A 24,605-nucleotide genomic window follows, 5' to 3' on the forward strand; every position below is an offset into this window, starting at 1 on the left:
AAATATGTGAATGAAAACCTGATAGAACTGAAAGGTAAAATACATGGATCTGCAATAGTTTAAGTTTTCAACATTAAACTCCGAAAAGTTAATAGGACAGTTAGACTGAAAATCAGCAAATATATACAGGAATTCAACAACAGCATCAACAAATAGGATTTAATTGATATTTATAAAACATTCCATCCAACAGCATCAGTATCTACATTCATTTCAAATTCTTATGGAACATACACCAATATGACCATAGTGGTCTTAAAACAAACCTTGACAGTTTAAAAGGAGTTAAATCATACACAGTGTGTTCTATGATACACTGGAATCAAACTGGTAATCATAGCAGAGCGATAACATGAATTTCTGCAAATATTCGGAAACTAAACCACACACTTTGAAATAATCTATGGGTAAAAAAGCAAGTCTCAAGGTAAATTATAAATATATGTTGAACTCAATGAACGTGAAAATACAACACACAATTTGTGGGTCATACCTAAGGCTGTGATGAAAGAATTCTAACAAAAAATATTCAATGGATAGCAAAATAAATAAAATTAAGAAAAAATTTGAAAACTCACTTCACAAAAGAGTAAAATCACAATAAAATACTACAGTACACACACCAGATTGGTTATGATGAAATGGTCTGAGACTATCAAACGTTAGCAAGGAACTGAGCAATGAGAGCAACGCTGAGCAAAAGATATGAACTCCCAGATTGGTGGCTGATAAAACTGGCACAACTTCTTTGGAAAACTCTTAGGAAATATCTCAAAGTGTTGAAGATATATATGCTCTACTATCTAATAAATCCACACCTAGAATATCTCCTAGGTAAACGTGCTTATGGGCACTAAATATACAACACTGCTCATAGCAGCATTGCTTGTCATAGCCCCAAAGAGAAGAAAAAAAAATCCAAATGCTCATTGATAAGAATTAATAAATAATGTCAGCACATTCAGGCAACTGAATAACATGGAGCAAACAAAACCAGATGGCCAAACAGTACATATACCAGGCCTTTATCATAGGATTTATTGGAGGAAACCAATAGCAGGTTTGGAAGTCTGCTGCTGCTTATTCCATTTGTACTCAACACACAGGAATGAGAAGGCCCCTTGGTCTTGCATATATACGACTGTGTAGTGTCGTCTAATCCCCTCCCATCCCCCTTCATTGCCAATGAGGGAGGTTGTTGCTTCACAAAGGAAGAAGTTGGAAAAGCATAGAATGGTAAGCCTCCTAAGAGTTGTGATCCAATAGCTGCATGACATGACAGAACTGTGGCTTCTAGTCTCTTCCACCGTTTCATCATATATCAGTTAGGAGTTAGGCTCTCATCAGATTAACCATTTACCACCACACAGTCAAAGTGAGGAAATCCTTGGGTCAGTGTCAAGCCTGCCTGCTGGTGGGCCAAACCATGATCTAACATTCCTTCTATCTTAGCAAGATAAGAAATCCAATTGTAACAAACTATAGAAATGACCCCTGAAAGTATTAATTCTAAAAAAAAAAAAAAGAAAAGAAAAGAAAGAAATCCAATTGTACCTGTCCTTTTAGTAAGATAATGGAGGATCTCCTGTGCCTTTATTGTTTATTTTTAATTGTTTTTCCCCTCATAAACCAACACTAAAAGTCACAAGTCCTTTATCAATCTTGATCTCTTGATCTAAAAGGCAAAACCACATAGCATTATAGGAGATATCCACTCCCTTAGCCCTCCTACAATTAGCTCCTCACCTGGAGGTGGGGATGGAGAGTGTGATGGTTAACTCTATGAGTCAACTTGACTGGGCCATGGGAAGCCCAGTATCTGGTTAAACATTATTTCTGTGTGGATCTGAGAGGGTGTTCCTAGAAGAGATTATCATTTGAATTGGTGGACTGGATAAAGCTGATGGCCCTCCTTGGTGGGGTAGGCATCATCCAATTAATTGAGGGCCCAAGAAGAACAAAAAAGTAGAGGAAGATTGCTCGCTGCTTGACTATTCACCTGGGACATGGATCTTCTCCTGGCCTCAGTGCTCTTGGTTCTTAGGCATCAGACTTTGACTAGAATCTACACTACTGCTCTTTGGCTGTCTAGCCTTCAAACTACACCACTGGCTTTCATGGGTCTCCAACTTGCAAATGCAGATCATGGGACTTCTCAGCCTTCGTAACTGCCTAGTCAATATCTTATAATACACAAACATTTGGGACCCATTTCGCTTAATCAATTAATATTTAAAATAAAAGTGAAAAGAAGAATGAATACATGTTGAAGCACATAGTGATAAAAGGACATCTTATCTGCAACTTAATTTCAAATGATTCTGGAAGAAGAAATATCTATGTCATAATATATTTTTTCTTAGGTTTTCTTAAGTTTGAAACTATTTCAAAATTTAAAATTGGCATTCCCACCAACAGTGTAAGAGGGAAAAGAAAGGAAACAGAAAAGGAAAGGAAGAAAGAAAGGCATACTCCAATTAGAGTATACTCCTTTTATTGAAGGAAATTAAACTTGTCCTTCAGAGGCAATGGTACCTCAGAGTATGACAGGATAGCCAATGGGGCTGACATGACAAGCCACAATGCTGGCCAGGGGTCCTACCATAATGGGAGGACCAAAACCACAGAGACAGCAGGACAGAGCTAACATTCAGTGCAAACATTTCTATTTGTAGAGAGCTTTGCCAAGCATTGTAAAAACAAGGTCCCCTCACAACTGGCAGACTACCATCTGGGGCCAACAAACCCATCCAAAACTAATATATAGTCAGATTTGGAGATCCTTCTCTTTAAGGATTGAAGGCCATCACAGGATCTTAATTTTTAGCTCCTTATCCAAGATGGAAAAAAGAGGCCAGCTTCTTGATGAACAGCCTTTCTCTAAAAGCAGTTACATTTTTTACCCTGACTTCTCACACTGCTCTCACCCAGCATGTGCCTACGTACTTTGCAATGCTCTACACAGGAAAAGATGTGAGTGGAACCCTAGGGAATTTAGGGAGTCAAAAGCTGCTACGTAGATAAAACTATTTCATGCAAAATAGGATGGAAAACAGAATTGAGTCAAGAGCCTCCAAAAGAGTTGCTAGCTGCACACACAAAGTAAAATATGGCAGTCCTCTCTCCCATATCAGGACCAGCCAAAATAATGGTCCAGAAGTTGGCCATTTAACATCCTCGGCAGGCTGCAAAACCCCATGGCATTCTTCAAGATATTTCAGGTTGTTAGATGCAAGCTATTACATTTAGAATGGATGGTATGTCCAGAGATAAACTCACTCACCTATGGTCAACTAAGGTATGACAAAGGAGGTAAGAATATGCAATGAAGAAAAGACAAGACTCTTCAATAAGTGGTGCTGGGAAAACTGGACAGTAACAAGTAAAAGAGGGGCTTCTCCAATGGCTCACTGGGGAAAGAAACTGCCTGTAATGCTGGAGACACAGGAGACATGGGTTCGATCTCTGGGTCAGGAAGATCCCCTGAAGGAGGAAGTGGCAACCCACTCCAGTATTCTTGCCTGGGAAATCCCAAGGACAGAGGAGCCTGGCAGACTACAGTCCAAAAGGTCACAAAGAGTCAGACGTGGCTGAGCACACATACACGCACATGTAAAAGAATGAAATTACAAACTCTCTAATACTATACACATAAATAAACTCAAAATAGATTAAAGATATGAATATAACTCCAGACATCATAAACCATTAAAGGAAAACACAGGTAGAACATGCTTTGACATATATAATAGCAAGATATTTTTTGACTCACCTCCTAGAGTTATGGACATAAAAAATATATATGTATAGGACCTAACTAAACACATTTGCACAGCAAAGGAAACCATAAACAAGATGAAAAGATAACCTTCAGAATGGGTGAAAATAATTCCAAACAAAGCAACTGAAAACAATGATTAATGTCCAAAACACAAAAATAACTCATTCAGCTCAATATCAAGAAAAGAAACAACCCAATAAAAAAAAATGGGTGGAAGAACTAACTAGACACTTTCCCAAAGAAGACATACATGTGGCCACCAAAGACATGAAAAGATGTTCACACCACTAATTATTAGAGAAATGTAATCAAAACTACAATAAGGTATTGCCTCACACCAGTCAGAATGGCCATCATGAAAAAATCTACAAACAATAAATGCTGGAGAGGGTGTGAAGAAAAGGGAACTCCCACTACAGGGCACAAAGCCCTAGAAAACCATCATTCAAAAGATGCATGCCCCAAAATTCATAGTAGCACTATTCTAAATATTCTAAATAGAGCTGCTTCAAGGACATGGAAGCCACCTGATTGTCCATCAACAGAGGGATGGATATAAAAAGTGTGGTAAATATACATACAATGCAATATTATTCATCCATAAAAAGTAACGAACCTGGGTCACTTGTAGAGAGATGGATGGACCTAGAGAGTGACATACAGAATGAAGTCAGAAAGAGAAAAACAAATATTGTATTTTAATGCATATACGTGGAATCTAAAAAATTATAAACCTATTTGCAAAGCAGAAATAGGCACAGACGTAAAGAACAAATATATATATACCATGGGAAAAGGGAGGTGGGAGAAATTAGGGGATTGGGATTGACACATATACACTATTGATATTATATATATAATAGATAACTAATAAGAACATAATACAAATGGTAACTTAAATCCACAAATACAATCAAAGAGCAGAAGAAATGGTAAATTGGAAAATTAATGTGAAAGATTCTATAAATACATTTTTTCCTTCTATTATTTTATTTAAAAGACAGAAGATTGTATAAAATAATCATTGTAACACTTTACTGTTGGGCTTATAACATATATAAATGTGTGTGTGTCTGTGTGGAATTCAGTTTGTGTTGGTCAGAAGAAGAGTATGATAAATTAAAATGTATATTTCAATCCTGAGTGCCACCACTAAGAAATATGTTTTTTTAAAAAGAGTAGAAATAGTGAAATAAAAGTATTTATTTAACAAAAGAAGACACTGAAGGACAAACAGGAAAATTCAAGATCCATATAGAATACAAACAGCAAATGGCAAATGTAAATCCAAATATATCCATAATTACACACTATAAAATCAAAGTCATGAGTATGTTGAAAACAAAACAATGGAAAAGATATACTATGCAAACAAGAACCATAAGAAAGTTGAAGTAGCTATCAGTTCAGTTCAGTTCATTTGTTCAGTCATGTCCCACTCTTTGCGACTCCATGGACTGCAGCACGCCAAGCTCCCCTGTCCATCACCAACTCCTGGAGCTTGCTCAAACTCATGTCCACTGAGTCAGTGATGCCATCCAACCATTTCATCTTCTGTCGTCACCTTCTCCTTCTGCCTTTCATCTTTCCCAGCATGAGGGTCTTTTCCAATGAGTCAGTTCTTTACATCAAGTGGCCAAAGTATTGGAGCTTCAGCTTCAGCCTCACTCTTTCCAATGAATATCCAGGACTGATTTCCTATAGGATTGACTGGTTTGATCTCCTTGAAGTCCAAGGGACTCTCTAGAGTCTTCTCCAACACCACAGTTCCAAAGCATCAATTCTTCGGCACTCAGCCTTCTTTATGGTCCAACAAGAATCGAATGGTATAATTTTATAAACAAAAATTTAAAAACCTGTTAGAAATTAAATGTTAGAAAAGAAATAAAAAATTTGACAGATTGAAAGATGAATTTGAGGGAATCTCCCATAAATCAAAACAAAATGAAGACAAGGATAATATCATATGTGAAACGAATCGCCAGTCCAGGTTCGATGCATGATACAGGATGCTCGGGGCTGGTGTACTGGGATGACCCAGAGGGATGGTATGGGGAGGGAGGTGGCAGCGGGGACCAGGATGGGGAACACGTATACACCCGTGGTGGATTCATGTTGATGTATGGCAAAACCAATACAATAAAAAAAAGAAAAGAAAATATATGAATGAATGAAATATATGAAAAATAGAGAATCAGAACAGAAAGCTCATAATCTGAATAAAAAGAATTCCTGAAAGAAAAAAAAAAAAAGAAAACAGAGGGGAAGAACTCATCAACAAAACAACTCAAACTAATTTTCTAAAGCAGAAGGTAGACTTTCCGGGTCGAAAGGGTCCACAAAGCTCCTCACAAAATAAAGAGGTGAATATAAGGAAGCAGTAATAAAATTTGAACGTGATGGTAAAAAAAATGCCACAAGCTTCTCAACTTAAGAAGAAAATAAAGAAGCAGGAATAAAATGGTTTTGGACATCAATAGCCAGTGCGGAAATGTAAATGACAAAAGTACAATGTTTTCCAAATTCCAATGGAAAATTTTCAACCTGATTAGAATTCCATACTGTCAAGTATAAATCAAATCTGAGAGTAGAAGAGAAATACTCCATTTTGAGACCTCAAAGATACTAAATATTTACTTTCCATTTACTTTCCCAAACCTACTGTAATATAGGCTCCACCAACTGCAAAAGCAAACTAAAACTGAGGAAGGCACTGCACAGAAACTCCAACTCCAAAATTCAAAAATACACCAAGTCAATACTGCAGGGAGATCCCAGAATGACAGTTGTTAGTTACAAGGATTTTAGTCCTGTTTGATTTTAATCTAATAGTTGAGAAAAATATAAGTGTTAAAGTAAATGTTCATAATCACCAACCCTGGAGGTTATTATTACCATTTGGTGTTTATCCTTTCCAAGATCACCTATGAGTGATAAAACCAGAACTTTACATGTGCAAAGCTGTCTTTATATTGACATCAAGCTTGAAGGCTAGTTTGATCTTGCCAATTGTGATCACACTGATGAACCTAGAGGGTATTATGCCATGTGAAATAAGTCAGAGAGAAAGACAAACACCATATGATTTCACTTATACATGGAATCTAAAAATCAAAATAATCATACATAACAATACAGAAGAAACAGATTCACAGATACAGTGAACATTTGGTTGCCTGAGGTGAGGCATGTAGGAGGATGAATAAAATGTGTGAAGGCAATTAACAAGTATAAACTTCCAGTTATAAAATAAGTAAGTCACAAGGACATAACGTACAGCACAGGGAATACAGTCAACATGGTAACAACTTTTATGGTAACATGGTAGCTTGAACGATCACAGTGATCATTTTGTAACACATAAAAATACTGAATTACTATGTTGTACTTCCAAAACTAATATCATATTCTAAGTCAGTTACACTTCAGTGAAAAAAAGAAAAAATTATCTTGTGTAAGCTTGGAATCTATACCTGTGGCGGATTCATTTTGATATTTGGCAAAACTAATACAATTATGTAAAGTTTAAAAATAAAATAAAATTAGAAAAAAAAAATTCTGCTACCTCATGTGAATTGCAAAATGGAGACTGCCCCTCCTGTTTCGAATACAGAATTTAAAATAATTTATCCATGAAGATGACCCATGACTCATTCCTGTTTCTCTCTCAGCCAGTATTTTCTAGAGCTTGTCTGATTTTACTAGGATTTTCCCTTTTTATACACATTAAGCTATGGTTTCTTCTGCTCCAATCAATCTGATTTTATCTGCTTTCTCTCTTCCATGAATTTCTGGCAATGGTCCATATTTATATCCTGTTTTTATGCTGGTGCATTATTTTGAATTGATTTTTATGTATCTTTTCTGAAGTTAAGAGGAGAAGGCAATGGCATCTGAAGTTAACCAATTTAACACAGCAAGAGAGATAGGCTAATTTTATTTATTTATTTTTAACTGGGCTGGGTCTTTGTTGCTGTGTAGGCTTTTCTTTAGTCACAGCAAGCAGGGGCTGCTCTCTAGTTGCAGTGCACAGGTTCTCACTGCAATAGGTTCCCTTGTTGCAGAGCATGGGCTCTAAGGCATGTGAACTTCAGTAGCTTGGGATCTCAGTAACTGTAACTCTCAGGCTCAAGAGCAAGGCTCAATAGTTTGGGTGCACAGGCTTTGTTGATCACAGGCATGTGGAATCTTCCTGGACCAGGATTGAATCCATGTCTTCTGCATTGGTGGGTGGATTCTTTACACTGAGCCAACAGGGAAGCCCTCAAATTTATTCATATATTGTAGTTTACACTACACATCCAGCTACATCAATATCTGATCTAAAATACTTCCATAGCTTCAGCACAAAGTCCACGTTCTCTGGCCTAACATGATATATCTTTAAGTTGGCTTTTGTTCATGTCACCTCACACAAAAACTACTGACCTTTCCTCTGGCTAGGATCATTAGCAGTGCTTATCTGACATTATAAATTCTTATTTATATTTCTGAATCCTCACTAAATTGTGAGATCAAGAGCAAAGACCTTACTAGTCCTTGAGTCTTTCGTACCGAAAGAGCCTATTACATAGAAAGTGTTCATTTTATAAATGAGAATTCAGGCACTAAAATGCTAGAATTTGAGGGCCAGATCTCAGATCAGTGAGCCACAAATAAAACGATTCTGGAGCTTGAAGGAAACTTGAAGATCATCTTTGTTAAATGAACCCATAGTTAAGGTGCCAGCAGCTCCGGGCGAACCTCATTGTACTACCAGACAGAGTAAATTACTCCATAAAATATGACCCCCACTGTATACTAATTACACATCTCTTGCAGCCCTCAACCTCTATTCTGTTGTTAATTTTTTCTTAAGGACAAAGATAGAGCATATTCAACTTTGTATCATCAATACCTCAGCAAAAGAAGGTGCTACAAAAACATGTGTGCTATGAGTGAATAAATAAAAGCTCAGGAGAACTGAATTTTGTGTTGGTCTCTACTACTGACTCATCCAGGGTACAGAGTCTTTTAATCTCTCTGATTCATTGTTTCTTGTGTCATGGAGATAACAATCCCATCCACTTATTTTACAAAACAAGTCAAATGATCCATGTGAAACTAGTATGAAAACAATGCCAGGCTACTACAATACAAACCATATCCCCTACGTAACACTAACAAGCAGATAAAGAGGACTGAGTCACAGGGACATGTTCTGAATTGGGGCAGAAATAATCTTGACAGCCTGGTGGTTTTAATTGTAGATTCTAAACCAATACAGGTTTTTACCAAGCAGGTGTTATCCTCTCTGCCATATGGCATGCGCCCCAGGGCTCCTCTTTGCCTCTAAGGAACAACAGACCAAAGGCTTTACTGCAGTCTCCTTTATAAGACCTCTCCAACATCTTCTTTCTCAGTTCCCTGCCACAGTGAAAAAAAATCCAGGACAAGGACTCAGAATATCCTAGTTCTAATCTGGTTGTACCACCAATAGCAATTATGAGCCTTCAGGAAAAGTCTGTTTTCTCACCTGCAAAGTGGGGAGGATAATATTTTCTTCACAAGGTAATTGTGTTATATATGCTAACATATATAAATTTATTAACACAGTGCCTGGCACATATTAGCTATTCAATAAATAACAGCTATTACTCCTTCTATGAAAGCGTAAAAACATTTGAGCCACAAAGCATGGCTCAGCTTCATTCAGGCCTCTTCTTCAATAGTTTACAGTTCAACAACTGGGAGAAATTCCCAAAGACCTTAACATTTGCAAATTCATCCTCGTCTTTTAATTACATCCCTTCCGTTTGATGAAAGAGTGAATAAGGGGAAAGCAATCAATATTGAGAATCACATATCTACTGCCATTAACCCTTCTTGATTTCAGCTTTATCTTTTATAAAATGAAGATAATAAACTGCTTCATAAAACACCTGTGAATATTAAAATAGATACTGAATAAGAAAGGAGCTTGTGTGCCACAAGGTGTCGGATATGTGAAAATTTGTTTTATAATTGATAAGGGTACAAATGACTCAGAGCAAACCAATCCCCACTGCTGGAAGCATGGTTCAAAGTATTTGGGGTGTTTATTTAGCATTGTGTTAGAATGTATGACTCCCCCATTTAAAATGTTTCAATAGCGTCTCATTATGGTTGCTGCTGCTGCTGCTGATAAGTCGCTTCAGTCGTGTCCGACTCTGTGGAACCCCATCAATAGCAGCCCACCAGGCCCCACCGTCCCTGGGATTCTCCAGGCAAGAATACTGGAGTGGGTTGCCATTTCCTTCTCCAGTGCATGAAAGTGAAAAGTGAAAATGAAGTCGCTCAGTCGTGTCCAAGCCTCAGCGACCCCATGGACTGCAGCCTTCCAGGCTCCTCCGTCAATGGGATTTTCCAGGCAAGAGTACTGGAGTGGGGTGCCATTGCCTTCTCCACAGCCATCTACAAATGCAACCCAGCTAAATAGGCTTAAATATTTACCTTCCTAGGCTCAATCTGCTCGGAGAAGGCAATGGCACCCTACTCCAGTACTCTTGCCTGGAAAATCTCATGAACGGAGGAGCCTGGTAGGCTGCAGTCCATGGGGTCACAAAGAGTCAGACACGACTGAACAACTTCACTTTCACTTTTCACTTTCATGCACTGGAGAAGGAAATGGCAACCCACTCCAGTGTTCTTGCCTGGAGAATCCCAGGGATGGCGGAGCCTGGTGGGCTGCCATCTATGGGGTCGCACAGAGTCGGACATGACTGAAGCGACTTAGCAGCAGCAGCAGGCTCAGCCTGGTGATCTTTCTTCCTAGATGGGGACCTACAGAGCCAAGATTTTAAAAATCTGTAGGAATCTTCCATTTCCTCCAGCCAGGGTTCCTCCTCCTTTAATCTCCTAGGGAGGAGGTAGAGAACAGGGCCATGTGGTCTAAATAAACTTACAGAGATCTCCCTACATATCACCTGGTAGTACTGGTTTCAGAGGGTAACTGCAAATCTACCATTTATGGTAGCCAGGCATGCGCTAAGAATTCTTTTTGCATTATTTCACCAAATACTCATGAAATGCTACAAAACAGATATTAATAATCCCCATCTTATAGGTAAGGAAACATAGCTACTTCTTTTTAATAATTTACTTGGGTTTGACCCTTCCTGACAAGTATAACCTACCTCCGGCCTGAGGAGCTGCAGTGTTGGGAACATCCATTTCCCACTAGGAACTCTGGTCTGAAGAGCCCGGTGCGGGGCCTGTACAGGTACCCTGTCAAGTATCAAACTTGACATCTAGGCAAACCAGAAACACCTTGAAGGCCATTATATCCCAGAGTCAAGACCAGATTATCCCTTCTTTAAGATAAGTAAGTGAGGAAAGGTGAGGAGCCCTGATTCTCTGGTCCTTCCCATTACCGCTCTCCCAGGAAACCAGTTTCTTCTTGTAGGAAAAGTAATTCTCCATGCTATCACAATCATGGCACAAAGTCCTGGGCTCCATGACAAGCTAGACATTTTCCCACCTAGAAATACCCAGGATCATACACCAGCAAGGCTCAGCATTAAAGAATGGAAGCCCCAAATTCACCTCTGAAAGAATTCACTGAGCGGTACCTGGGCTGGGCTCAGACAGGGCTGAACACCAGGCTTGTCTGGGCCTCTCCTTAGAGTTCATATTAAAAGTATAGGCTGCAGCCCAATAGGTAAAATAAGGCCCCCAAATTCACACTTAAGGCCCCAGTACCCAGAAGAACTGGGCTGCAATTTATATGACCTATTTATTCTGTAGCACTTGTTCTATTGTCTTTCCAGGTTGACGAGTCTGAGCCTTACTACCAGACTGAATAGTCCCAGGGCCAAAGAAAGTGTCAGTATGTTACCAGCAAAGCCCATTCACAACTCCCAGGAAATAAACATAGTCTCTGGTAATAAAGTCTTACCCTTATTTCTTCTTTGTGTTGATTAGTCTAGCTTCACTTGCTCTCAGGGTACCTGTACTGGGGGCCCTGCACTGGGCTCTTCAGACCAGAGTTCATAGTGCGAAATGGATGCTCCCAACACTGTAGCTCCGCAGGCCGGGGGTAGAAGTTCAGGCAGACACCGTATTCAAGACGCCGGCCGCGGGCCGTTTGCAGAAGGGCTGCGCCAGGCTCTCGAGCCTGAGCAGCGCTGTGTGTGCTGAGTAGTTCTCTGTGCTCCGCCTGGGAAAACTCCTCCCCTCCCCCCGCAGAGGAGACCACTAGCAGCCCCGGCCACAGCCTTTCAAGGAGAATTGGGGCTCTAGCGCACAGGCTCACACCCCTCTGTTCTTTTTCAAAGGATAAAACTTTCCTTGGCTTCAAAACCAAACCAAACTAAATCTCGTTCTGTTGGCTCACTGTGCTGGAGGCCCCTTGTTAGGACCTAACTCGAAAGGGTCAGTAACAAATAAACCCCATAGCACTTTATAATAGATGTACATTTCACAATAATTACAATAATCACTTTCATGTGTATCCTGCCCTAGTGTTGGCAAAGCACTCTCACGTGAGTTAGTTCATTAGCGCCTCAAAACGCCTGGGTGACATCACAGCAGTGATGGTGGTGCCCATTTGACAGAAGAAAGGGTCCCAAGAAGTTAAGTAGCCTGCCCAAGGTTACAGAGCAAGAGAGCAGCAGATCTGGGGCCAGGATTGAGGTCTTCAGTCTCCCAGCCCCAAGGCCTTTGTATTCTGTCGCCCTGCCTCCTCTGGACAGCGGCCACCCATGACGGTGTTCTCTCACCTTTCTCCCAATGCAGTCCCCACGTTATTAATGATTTCACCTTCTAGAGAGTGATCAAATTTATCCACTTTTCTCCATCGCCACTGCCACCACCCTATTTCACACGTTGTTCTCTGTGGCCAGAATCATTTTAACAGGAACTTGTCACCTGCATTTTCATCCCTTCCAACAGTGGCCAGAGTGATCTGTAGCCTTGCTTTTTAGGCCAGCATCAGCATCACTTGAGAGACTGCTGCAAATGTGGAATCCCAAGCTCCACCCTAGACCTACTGCATATGAATCTGAATTTTAATTAGATCCCAAATGATCCACATAACTTTAACATGTGCATGTAAAATCTGAGGATCAAGAGAATGTGTAGAGAAACCAGAGATAAAGAGAAAATATTTGCTGACCATTATGCCTCAGTATCCATGAGTTCCTCACTGGTGGACTCAACCAACTGCAGATCAAAAATATTTCCCCAAAATTCCAGAAAGTTCCAAATACCAAAACTTGAGTTTGCAACATGGGAAACTATTTACATAGCGTTTACAATATAGTTACAACTATTAATATAGTATTTACATTGTATTAGCCATTATATGATAAGTAATCAAATGATAAGTAATCTAGAGATGATATGGGAGGATGTGTATAGGTATATGCAAACACTGTACCCTTTTATATAAGAAACTTCAATGCCCATGGATTTTGGTACCTGCAGGGGTCCTGGAAACAATCCCCCATGGATACTGAGGGAAGACTGTATCTGAGAAAAAACTATTATCCAAAATGCACAAAGAACTATTAAAGCTCAGAAAAAAGAAAACAAACAACCTGGTTAATAAAATGAGAAAAGACCTGAACAGACACCCTAACTAAAAGATACACAATTGGAAAAGATGCTCAACATCATATGTCATCAAAGAATTGCAAATTATAACAGGAGTGAAACATCACTTCACTTATTAGAACAGTCAACATCCAAAACTGACGACACCAAATGCTGACAAGGATGGAGCAACAAGATCTTTCATTCATTGATGATGGGAATGCAAAATTATAGTCCCTTTGGAAGACAGATTGCAAGTTTCTTACCAAATTAAACATTTTTACAATACAATACTGCAATCGTGCTCCTTAGTATTTACCCAAATGAGCTGAAAATATGTTCACAAAAAATTGAACACAGATAATATAGCAGTCTTATTCACAACTACCAAAACTTGAAATCAACCAAGATGTCCTTCAGTAGATGAATGAATAAACTCGGGTACATCTGGGAAATGAAATATTACTCAGCACTAAAAAGAAAGGAGCTATCAAACTATTAAAAAATGAGAAAACTACATATTATTAGACGAAAGAAACCAATTTGAAAAATCTACATACTATGATTTCAACTATGTGACATTCTGCAAAAGCCAAAACTATGGAGACAGCATAAAGATCAGTGGGTTTCATGGGTTGGGGGGAAGGAAGGATGAATTAGTAGAGAACAGAGAAATTTTAGGGCAGTGAAAACTATTCTGTATGATACTATAATGCTGGATACTTGTCAATGTATATATATCCAACCCACAGAATGTACGACATCAAGTGTTAACCCTAATGTAAAATATGGACCTAAACTCAATATGATGTGTTAATGTATGCCCATAAATTATAACTAACATACCATCAAATACAGGATGTTGGTTGTAGGGAAGGTTGTGCATATGTGGGGGTGGGAGGTTTATAGAAAGTCTGTGTACTTTCCACTTAATTTAACTGTGAACCTAAAACTACTCTAAAAAATAAAGTCTATTTAATTTTTTTTGTTTGTTTGTTTTTTAATTTTATTTTATTTTTAAACTTTACATAATTGTATTAGTTTTGCCAAATATCAAAATGAAAAATAAATAAATTGGGGAAGTCTGCTCTGCTCTGCTCATATCGCTTTCTTTATCTCCCATAGCTTATGCTACACTCAATATACTGAACCAGTGATAAATCACCAAACATAATGAATGGGCTCTTTCACACCTCTTCACTTTGTCTCAAGTTGTTCCCTCTGCCTGTGAATCCTGCCTTTCCCTTTCCCTTTCCTTCCCACATCACAGCACAAATCCTTTTATTTGTCTTTGTCAGGTCTCAGCTTAAAAGTCCTCCATCTGTGAAGTTGTTCCTAATCTCTAGTTTGGGCAGTTTTGCACTCTCTCCTCTGTTCCCACAGCATTATTCTAGAAATTGTCTATTTTAGGGCTTTATCTTCCCAGTATATATATATATATATATATATATATATATATATATAGTATATTTTTGTGTTCTTGTTTTAAATTATTATAGTTGCTTTACAATGTTCTGCTAGTGTCTGTTGTAAAGTGAATCAGCTACACGAATACATACATCCCCTCCTTTTTGTTTTGTTTTTAAATATTTCACTGCATCACATCTTTTAGTTGTGGCATATGGCTGCATTGGATCTTTTAGTCCTGGCACGTGAAATCCTTAGCTGCGGCATGTCAACCCTCACTTGCAACATTTGATATCTAGCTCCCAAATCCCCTTCATTGGGAGCACAGAGTCCTAGCCACTGGACCACAAGGGAAGTCCCTATCCCCTCTTTTTTGGATTTCCTTCCCGGTTATGTCACCACATTTTCACATGTATGGATGTGAGAGTTGGACTATAAAGAAAGCTGAGCACCGAAGGCTTGATGCTTTTGAACTGTGTGTGGTGTTAGAGAAGACTCTTGAGAGCCCCTTGAACTGCAAGGAGATCCAACCAGTCCATCCTAAAGGAGATCAATCCTGAATGTTCATTGGAAGGACTGATGCTGAAGCTGAAACTCCACTACTCTTTAATGGGTATTCTTTTCAATACTTTGTCCAGTTTTTTGTTGTTCTTTAATTTGAAACATATTCCTAAACTTTGTGTCTGTGAAATTAGGTGAAATAGTTACCTATCCAAGTCTTGAAGACATGTCCTTGTGTCGGAGTGTCCCATGTAGTCTGTGTGTACCCAGTAGCGTCAGTGGAAGAGCTGGATCTGAAGTAAGCATGGGCTGTGTCTTCCCCCGGGTATGCTTGGCAGCAACCACCTTGGTTGGAGATAGGGCTGGAGCTGGAGGGGCTAGATCCAGAGCCAGCTGCAACCTTGGCCTGCTCGTATGATGAGTGACCATCATCACCCTATCAGGCATGGCTACAACTGGAGCCCTGAGGGAGCCTGGTTTCTCCAGAGATTGCAGAGGTCCAGGCATTGGTCTGGTACATGTTCGGGGCCTGGGACTGCACTACTGTGCTAGTTGCACTCACCATTTGCCTGGTGTACAACTTGCTTGGTTAGAAGTTGGTTAGAAGTTGATTCAGGGCCAGAGGAGTTGGCTAGCTGAGCTGGTCCTGGCCCCTTCCAGTATACACAGAGATGCTTGCTCAGTTATGATGGCCTCCACCCTGGAGCTAGCCATGCTCATTTCTGAGAGTGTGGGCAGGGATGCATGAGGTAATAATGGCTGTTTCTGCCCTGATCAGAGGCAGGACAGGGTCCATCTGTCCCCTCTAAACGTGTATTGTTCCACTGGCAGTGACAGCCTCCAACTTAATGTGGAGCAAGAGAGCCAGAAGCAGGAGCCTGGTGCAAGCTGGGGTGAGCTCTGGAGCAGTCCTATCAAGCCAACCGGAGTCCCAGAGGTTCCATCCACTGGCACCATGCTATAACCAGGAGTAAGCAAGACTGTGCATGCAGTCTTCAAGAGCAGAGTCTCAGTTTGTTATAACCCTGTGTAAGACCCACTGCTTTTCAAAACAGCTAAGGAGACTCAGCATCTCTGTCTGAGCCCAGGGCTGAGGTGCCTATTTCATGGCTTGACCCCCTTGTTCCCCAGGGAGGACCCCTGAGCCTATGCTATTGCACTCCTCTTCTGTGTCTCCTGCTAAAGGGGTGGTTCTTGACCTGGTCACTTCTCATTCATTCCTGATTGTATCTTTCTTTATAGACTTAGCTGTAGAACAAGTGTTTGGCTTGTCCTCCGGTGAACTTGGAGAGAATTGCTGCTCCATACATATTTGTAACTTTGTTTTCATGAGCATTCTCCCACTCTGACATCTTAATCTCCTCTACCCTGAGATCCTCTTAATTGTCATTAACAAGTGTATCAATTCATCAATCCCAGAATCAAGGTGAGCAGTGACAGGGAAGAGAAAGTGGAGTGGAATTCTCTGTCTGTATTTCTAACAAAGGACCTCAGACTCAAATCCTGAAAGACCTTGCAGGCACAATCATCCTCACATCACCCACCCTCCTGGCCACACATCTAGAGAGGCTGTCCATATTTGCTTTGTCTTATTCTTTGCCTCTCATCTCTCCATCCAAACCACTCTCTGAGTTACAAACAAAGCCCTTGCTACTAAATCAAATTAACTCTTTAGTTCTTGGTCTTTCAGCATCATCAGACACTACCATCCACTTCCTCCTTCCAGATCGCTCACTGCCAACACTGGTCAGGGTAGCAGGCTGTGCTGGGGTAACAGATGCTCATATGTGAGAGCCTGAGCAATTCCTACAAAGGGGGCTAGGAGGCAGGGTCCTACCATTGACACAGGAGGGCACAACTGGGGCTGTTGGTGAAGGAAAAATGACTACTATCTTCCCCTTGGCTACATGGGCCAACCTTCCTGGCCACTGAGGTCAACAGCAGAGACATTAGCAATGAGGTCTCCTGAACTGAGCTCAACTGGTACAGCCTTTACGATCACTCCTGGAGATAGGCATCCAGAATTTGAGGGACCCACAAACTAGCACCTTGAAGTGGGGTCATGATAACTTAGAACCCTAGATGTCTGGACGGATGAATCCATACCTTCAGCCGTCTGGCTGGGGAGGCTGAGGCCAGGGGGTGGGGGGCAGGATTTGTCTTTGTCCAGGCTTCTGTCCACTGCAGTTTCCTGGGAGTTGTCTGTGTTCTGGGTCTGAGTGGACGGCCATGTCCCTCTCAGTGCTCTGTTTATCTTCTTGCTGTTGTTTTCAGGGCTACAAGATGGATGACTTCCCAACTCCCTATATTAGCCAGATGCTCACAGCCATGAGCAAACAGTGGGGCCCCAGGAGTGGTGAGGGAACAGTGGGCAGGTGGCTCTGGCCCCGTGCCTGCTCTCTAGGCAGCAGCTGGCTCAGGACCATCAGCAAGGAAGACTTTAACTACCCAGGCAGGGAGGCTGGGCTGGCTGGCCACCATGACAGTATCACTGTGGCCTCTGATCCTTCTTCCAGTGAGGTGGCCTTGCCAGGAGGCAGAATTCCCTCCATTCACCCTGAAGCACCTGGTTGGTTCTACTCCTGGCTTGCTGTGACCTCACCACTGTAAGAGCCTGTGCTCCTCGGATGTCATTTGTAACTTAGTCTAGTCCTACCATGTGACCTTCTTTCACTTTGTGTACACAGCCTGGAAATGTAACCAAGAGGACAACCTAGTTCTCCATGCTGGGAACACTCAAACCAAGATCATCCTGAAACCTAAGGGACTGGCTTAATTGACCAAAGTTCTGGAGCCTCGGCTAGGGTAGGGAGACAGACTGCTTTTATATATTACAGTGTGAGTGATGACCCCTGTTCAGATCTCCCCTGATGACCTCAGGCATATACTATGTGCTTTATCTTCTGGCCCCAGGTCTCTTTTGAGGGGGAAGGGAGAGGGAGCAGTGTGTGGCACCAGGACAAGGCCCTATGGGGGAGTGGCTCGTATAACTCTATCCATGGTCTGTGGATACAGGATCAAGCTTGTCCGGGATTTGAGATAGGGGTGCCTAAGGCCACAGTGTGCTTGTTTCAAGGACAAAGGTGCTTAAAGGGATGGGTTGGGACCAGGGCAGGATGGGCAGGGCAATGCTGGATATCAGCCTGGGAGGTGGAGACCTACGTATGTGTGGCTGGAGATCCAGAGGGGGAACCAGCTTCTGTGCCTTACCTGTAGGGCCAGAAGATCCAGAATGGCCCTTACATCCTGCCAGAAATGTCTCCTTGGTCAATCAAAAAGCCACCAAGAACCCCAGGAACCAGGCTGCCTTGGATTAAATCCTTATGTCCAGTGGGTGCCTATAAAATATTACTTTGTGACCAGGATCGAACAAGCAAATTTCAAAGATCCCCAAACTACTGCACAATTGCACTCATCTCACATGCTAGTAAAGTGATGCTCAAAATTCTCCAAGCCAGGCTTCAGCAATATGTGAACCATGAATTTCCAGATGTTCAAGCTGGTTTTAGAAAAGGCAGAGGAACCAGAGATCAAATTGCCAACATCTGCTGGATCATGGAAAAAGCAAGAGAGTTCCAGAAAAACATCTATTTCTGCTTTATTGACTATGCCAAAGCCTTTGACTGTGTGGATCACAGCAAACTGTGGAAAATTCTGAAAGAGATGGGAATACCAGACCACCTGACCTGCCGCTTGAGAAACTTGTATGCAGGTCAGGAAGCAACAGTTAGAACTGGACATGGAACAGCACACTGGTTCCAAATAGGAAAAGGAGTGCGTAAAGGCTGTATATTGTCACCCTGCTTATTTAACTTATATGCAGAGTACATCATGAGAAACGCTGGGCTGGAAGAAGCACAAGCTGGAATCAAGATCGCCAGGATATGAGGATATCAATAACCTCAGATACGCAGATGACACTACCTTTATGGCAAAAAGTGAAGAAGAACTAAAGAGCCTCTTGATGAAAGTGAAAGAGGAGAGTGAAAAAGTTGGCTTAAAGCTCAACATTCAGAAAACTAAGATCATGGCATACAGTCCCATCACTTCATGGGAAATAGATGGGGAAACAGTGGAACAGTGGCTGACTTTTTCTCGGCTCCAAAAATCACTGCAGATGGTGATTGCAGCCATGAAAGTAAAAGACACATGCTCCTTGGAAGGAAAGTTATGACCAACTTAGACAGCATATTAAAAAGCAGAGGCATTACTGTGTCAACAAAGGCCCGTTTAGTCAGGGCTATGGTTTTTCCAGTGGTCATGTATGGGTGTGAGAGTTGGACTATAAAGAAAGCTGAGCACTTAAGAACTGATGCTTTTGAACTGTGGTATTGGAGAACACTCTTGACAGTCCCTTGGACTGCAAGGAGATCCAACCAGTCCATCCTAAAGGAGATCAGTCCATCCTAAACGGGATAGGTCCCAGGTGTTCATTGGAAGGACTGATGTTGAAGCTGTAACTCGAATACTTTGGCCACTTGATGGGAAGAGCTGACTCACTGGAAAAGACCCTGATGCTGGGAAAGATTGAGGGCAGGAGGAAAAGGGGACGACAGAGGATGAGATGGTTGGATGGCATCACAGACTCAATGGACATGGGTTTGGGTGGACTCCAGGAGTTGGTGATGGACAGGGAGGCCTGGCGTGCTGCGGTTCATGGGGTCACAAAGAGTCGGACACGACTGAGCGACTGAACTGGAGAAGGAAATGGCAACCCACTCCAGTATTCTTGCCTAGAACATTGCATGGATGGAGGAGTCTGGTAAGCTACAGTCCATGGGATTGCAAAGAGTCACACATGACTGAGCAACTTCAGTTCTGGGCAGTTCTGGGGTGGGGTCTTCAGACAGGGAAGGTGTGATATGGGGGTGGGGCATCCCTCTGGGCTTTGGCTAGGCTGAGTGCCTGGAGAGATGACAGGGGAGAATCCTCTTGCCTCTGGCATGTTAGGGATCTGTCCTCAAGGCCCCTGATACTTCAGCACAGCCAACCTAGCTCACTTGTCCTCAAATGCACAAGCATCTGGGGTCACCTGCATGTAGGTGACAAACCACTCCACAGAGAGTGCTATTCCTGGTCTCCAGATGCCTGTGTGGGAGGGGGAGGGGTTGATGCTGAAATAAAGTCCTCAAACCACACAGCGCTGCTTTCTGGGATGACAATGCGGCCATCTGAGGCAGCCCTGCCCCACCAATGTTTACAGGACTCCACAGTCAGCCCAGGGAAGGTGCTGTGGTGTCTGCCCCTGCCCATCAGCATATACATGGGAACATGAGCCCTGGACAAGGAGGATGAGTAGGTGGTCACACAATAGAACACAACTGCCTGCTTCTAACGCAGGGTTCTCAGCTCAAGTCAAAAGTCAGCTTCAAGGTCAAAAGCCACTGGGTGGGCATGGGATTATGCCCACCACCCCACTGGAGAATCAGCCAGCGACAAGCTATGCGGAAGCACCCCATGCACACTGTACGACTGGATGTGTGAGTGGGGTGAGATCTTTGCCCCCGCTCATGCCCATGCCACCTCTCCTTCTCTGACTCTGGACGGCATCACTCTGGCATTCCTCCCTTGACTTTGTCAGCCTGAGTGACCACAAAGGGTCCCAAAGATTGTATCAATTACCTTCTTAGTTCCTCAGAGGCTGCCTTTATTTATAGGCTGATGTTCACCACAGCTACTCCTTTAGCTGTGGGAATATCATGAAGGGTTACGATGAGACAGATCATCTGACACCCAGAGAACAACCAACTCCAACTCCAGGACCATACTCTTTCCCCTCTGCTCATCCCCTGGAGAGGAAAGGCAAGACCAGAGTGGTTTTCCTGAGAGCCTCCCTGGCTCTTCCGCACCCCTTTCCTATCTCTCTACCAGCAGGTCACCCTGGGCACAGAGAGGGAGAAAAAGGAGGAGGCAAGGTGTGGCTAATTATTCTTTGAAGACAGCCCCAAAAGGGGAAAAAGACATGCTGGGTGTGGTGGAAACCATCATAAAAGAGACTTATTGGAGGGAGTCAATGCTGGGGGGGCTTTTCAGGTTACGTTTCAGGAGGAGGCTTCTCCACAGAGGGAACCGTTGGTTCATTTGCCTCCAAGGTAGGCAATACAGTTTGGAGGGTGGCCTCTCTGTTGGCTTCCGAAGTGGGTGCTTGGATGGGTTCAAAGGCTGGCTCAGTGGGCACTGGTTGTCCAATGTCATCTGTGGGATGCACAGTTGATATAGTGGTTTCATTGACAATCTCTGGTACAACAGCTTTAGAACTTGGAGGTTCCCTTTCCCTCTCTGGAAAAGGTGCAGGGATACCCATAATTTCTACTACTTCATTTTGGAGGCTTGCACTTGAAGCTTCTGTGGGATAGAAAAGAAAACAACATAGATTCCTCCAAAGTCGATTCTCCAATCTTTGCTAGTAATGTGGTAAAATACCAGTCATCTTTAAAATGTCAGCTCCTCACTCACCATTTTAGGATCTTGCCCCTTAGTTTTCTCCCTACCCAGCCTTTGGGCAAACTTCACTACATCTGTACAACAAGGTGCTGAAGTTTAAGAGTCTATTGGGTGAGGTTCTAACTCAACACAGGAGCACTCAGAAGAAGGGTGAAATCAACATTTGTTTAAGGTTCATGTATTTCCCAACCACTGACTCCGAAGCAGTGTAAACAAAAAACTGAATGCTGCTGCTGCTGCTAAGTCGCTTCAGTCATGTTCGACTCTGTGCGACCCCATAGACGGCAGCCCACCAGGCTCCCCCATCCTTGGGATTCTCCAGGCAAGAACACTGGAGTGGGTTGCCATTTCTTTCTCCAATGCATGAAAGTGAAAAGTGAAAGTGAAGTCGCTCTGTCGTGCCCGACTCTTAGCGACCCCATGGACTGCAGCCTATCAGGCTCCTCCATCCATGGGATTTTCCAGGCAAGAGTACTGGAGTGGGGTGCCATTGCCATCCTCTATTAGAATGGGAGCTTTTTACGAATAGAAACTTTGCCTTGCTTGCCACCCCATGTATAGTGCTCAGGAGTGTCTATCACACAGTAATTGCTCAGAAAATAGTTTCAGGTTTTTTTCTAACCGAATGATAGAAAAAATAGATGATGGAGACTTTTTCTCATAATGCAGCTAGGAAATGGACTCTCATCAAAGACAAATTAAAAACTGGATCATGTATAAAATGAAAATATCTTAAAATTATCTAAGAATTTACAATATAAGGAGGAACTGTGGACACGAAGTCTAGAAGATAGTGAGAATCCAAAGAAGAGAGTCCAGTTATTTTTCCCCTGTGTGTAATTTCACTCTTGAAAAAACAGTTGCACACATGAGCTTAATTTTAGCTTCACAGGCTGAAGGGGACTTTTAATGCACCTGAATTGAATTTGTACTTCAATTCTATGACATCTAATATCTATGATATTAGGTTTTCATATTCGTGAATGTGTTATGTTGCTCCATTTATCTGGGTCTTCTTTTTCTCACTAGACTTTTGTAGTTTTCAGTGACCAATCATCTTATCTTCTTTTCAAGGGCTTACAATATTTTCCTAAAATTCCTGTTTTTGCTTTTATACTGTTGTAGATGATGCTATTTCAATTTTTAAAGTAGTCACTGATGACATATCAACATACAGTTGATTTTTCTATATTGACCTTGTATCAACATTTAAAAAACTAATGGCATCTGGTCCCATCACTTCAAGGCAAACATGTGGGGAAAAAGTGGATACAGTGACAGATTTTATTTTCTTGGGCTCAAAAATCACTGTGGACAGTGACTGCAGCCATGAAATTAAAAGATGCTTGCTACCTTGGGAAAAAACTTAGACAGCATATTAAAAAGCAGGACATCACTTTGTCAACAAAGATCAAAAAAAAAAAAAAAAAAAAAAGCTTGGTTTTTCCAGTAGTCATGTATGGATATGAGAGTGGGACCATAAAGAAAGCTGAGTGCCAAAGATCTGATGCTTTCAAGTTGTGGTCCTGGAGAAGGTTCTATAGAGAGTCCTTTGGGCAGCAAGATCAAACCAAATTCAATCCTGATGAAAATTAATTCTGAATATTCATGGTTTTTCCAGTAGTCATATATGGATGTGAGAGTTGGACTGTAAAGAAAGCTGAGTGCTGAAGAATTGATGCTTTTGAACTGTGATACTGGAGAAGACTACTGAGAGTCCCTTGGATTGCAAGGACATCAAACTAGTCAATACTAAAAGAAATCAGTCCTGAATACTCATTGGAAGGACTGATGGTGAAGCTGAAGCTCCAATTCTTTGGCTACTTGATGCAAAGAACTGACTCATTGGAAAAGATCCTGATGCTGGGAAAGACTCAAAGCAGGAGGAGAAGGGGATGACAGAGGATGAGATGGTTAGATGGCATCACTGACTCGATGGACATGAGTTTGAACAAGTTCCAGGAGTTGGTGATGGACAGGGAGGCCTGGCGTGCTGCAGTCTATGGGGTTGCAAAGAGTCAGATATGACTGAGTGACTGAACTGAACTGAACTGAACTGATTTATTGGAAGGACTGATGCTGAAGCTGAAGCTCCAAAATTGTGGCTACCTGATGTGAAGAGCCAACACATTGGAAAAGACCCTGATGCTGGGAAAGACTGAGGGCAAGAGGAAAAGGGGATGAAAGAGGATGAGATGGCTGAATGGCATCACTGACTCAGTGGACATGAGTTTGAGCAAACTTTGGGAGATAGTGAAGGACAGGGAAGCCTGGCATGCTGCAATCCACGGGGTTGCAAAGAGTCAGACATGACTTAGAGCCTGAACAACAACATTCCTGAGCTATTGCTTAAGTCACCAGTTGTAGTAGGTTTGTCATTTAATTCCTTCTAATTTTTTACTGTATATAATCATGTCTGCAAATTAGGAGTTTTATTTCTTCATTTATGCCTGTTATTTATCTTTATATATATATATATATATATATATATATATTTAGTATATAATTTATATATACTAAATTGGCTATCTTACTAAATGGACGTGAGTTTGAGCAAGCTCCAGGAGTTGGTGATGGACAGGGAAGCCTGGCGTGCTGCAGTCAATGGGGTCACAAATAGTCAGACACGACTGAGTGACTGAACTAATTGAAACTAGCTAGGATCTTCAGTACAATGCCAAGTAAAAGCAGTGAGAGCAGACAGCCTCGCCTTCTTACTGATCTTATATAGAAAATCCTGTTTCACCATTAACAATCATACTGGCTGAGGTTTTAAGTATCTTTCATCAGATTGAGGAAGTTTCATTCGATAACTAGGCTACTTAGATCTTGATCATAAATAGATGTGGATTTTTGTCATATATACTTTATTTCTAGTCTATTTTGATTAGATGATAGATTGATTAACCTGCAAATTATA

The 24,605-nt window shown here is 41.7% G+C and overlaps 2 protein-coding genes across 2 annotated transcripts in view; both read right to left on the reverse strand.

Annotated features, from left to right (window-relative positions):
• Positions 1–11,221, reverse strand: part of LOC113886062 (glycerophosphodiester phosphodiesterase domain-containing protein 4-like) — a 134,978-nt gene extending 123,757 nt beyond the window's left edge. Inside the window, 2 exon segments of the mRNA XM_027531997.1 lie at positions 10,936–11,026; positions 11,173–11,221. Of these exon segments, the coding sequence (XP_027387798.1) occupies positions 10,936–11,026; positions 11,173–11,221 (140 nt within the window).
• A 10,054-nt stretch (positions 11,222–21,275) lies between these two features.
• LOC113886063 (glycerophosphodiester phosphodiesterase domain-containing protein 4-like) overlaps positions 21,276–24,605 on the reverse strand; it is a 110,789-nt gene continuing 107,459 nt past the window's right edge. The window contains exon 16 of the mRNA XM_027531998.1: positions 21,276–21,586. Within this exon, the coding sequence (XP_027387799.1) occupies positions 21,276–21,586 (311 nt within the window). The remainder of the gene's footprint in view (positions 21,587–24,605) is intronic.

The sequence above is a fragment of the Bos indicus x Bos taurus genome, chromosome 29 (assembly GCF_003369695.1).
Source record: "Bos indicus x Bos taurus breed Angus x Brahman F1 hybrid chromosome 29, Bos_hybrid_MaternalHap_v2.0, whole genome shotgun sequence".
Classification (NCBI taxonomy): domain Eukaryota; kingdom Metazoa; phylum Chordata; class Mammalia; order Artiodactyla; family Bovidae; genus Bos; species Bos indicus x Bos taurus.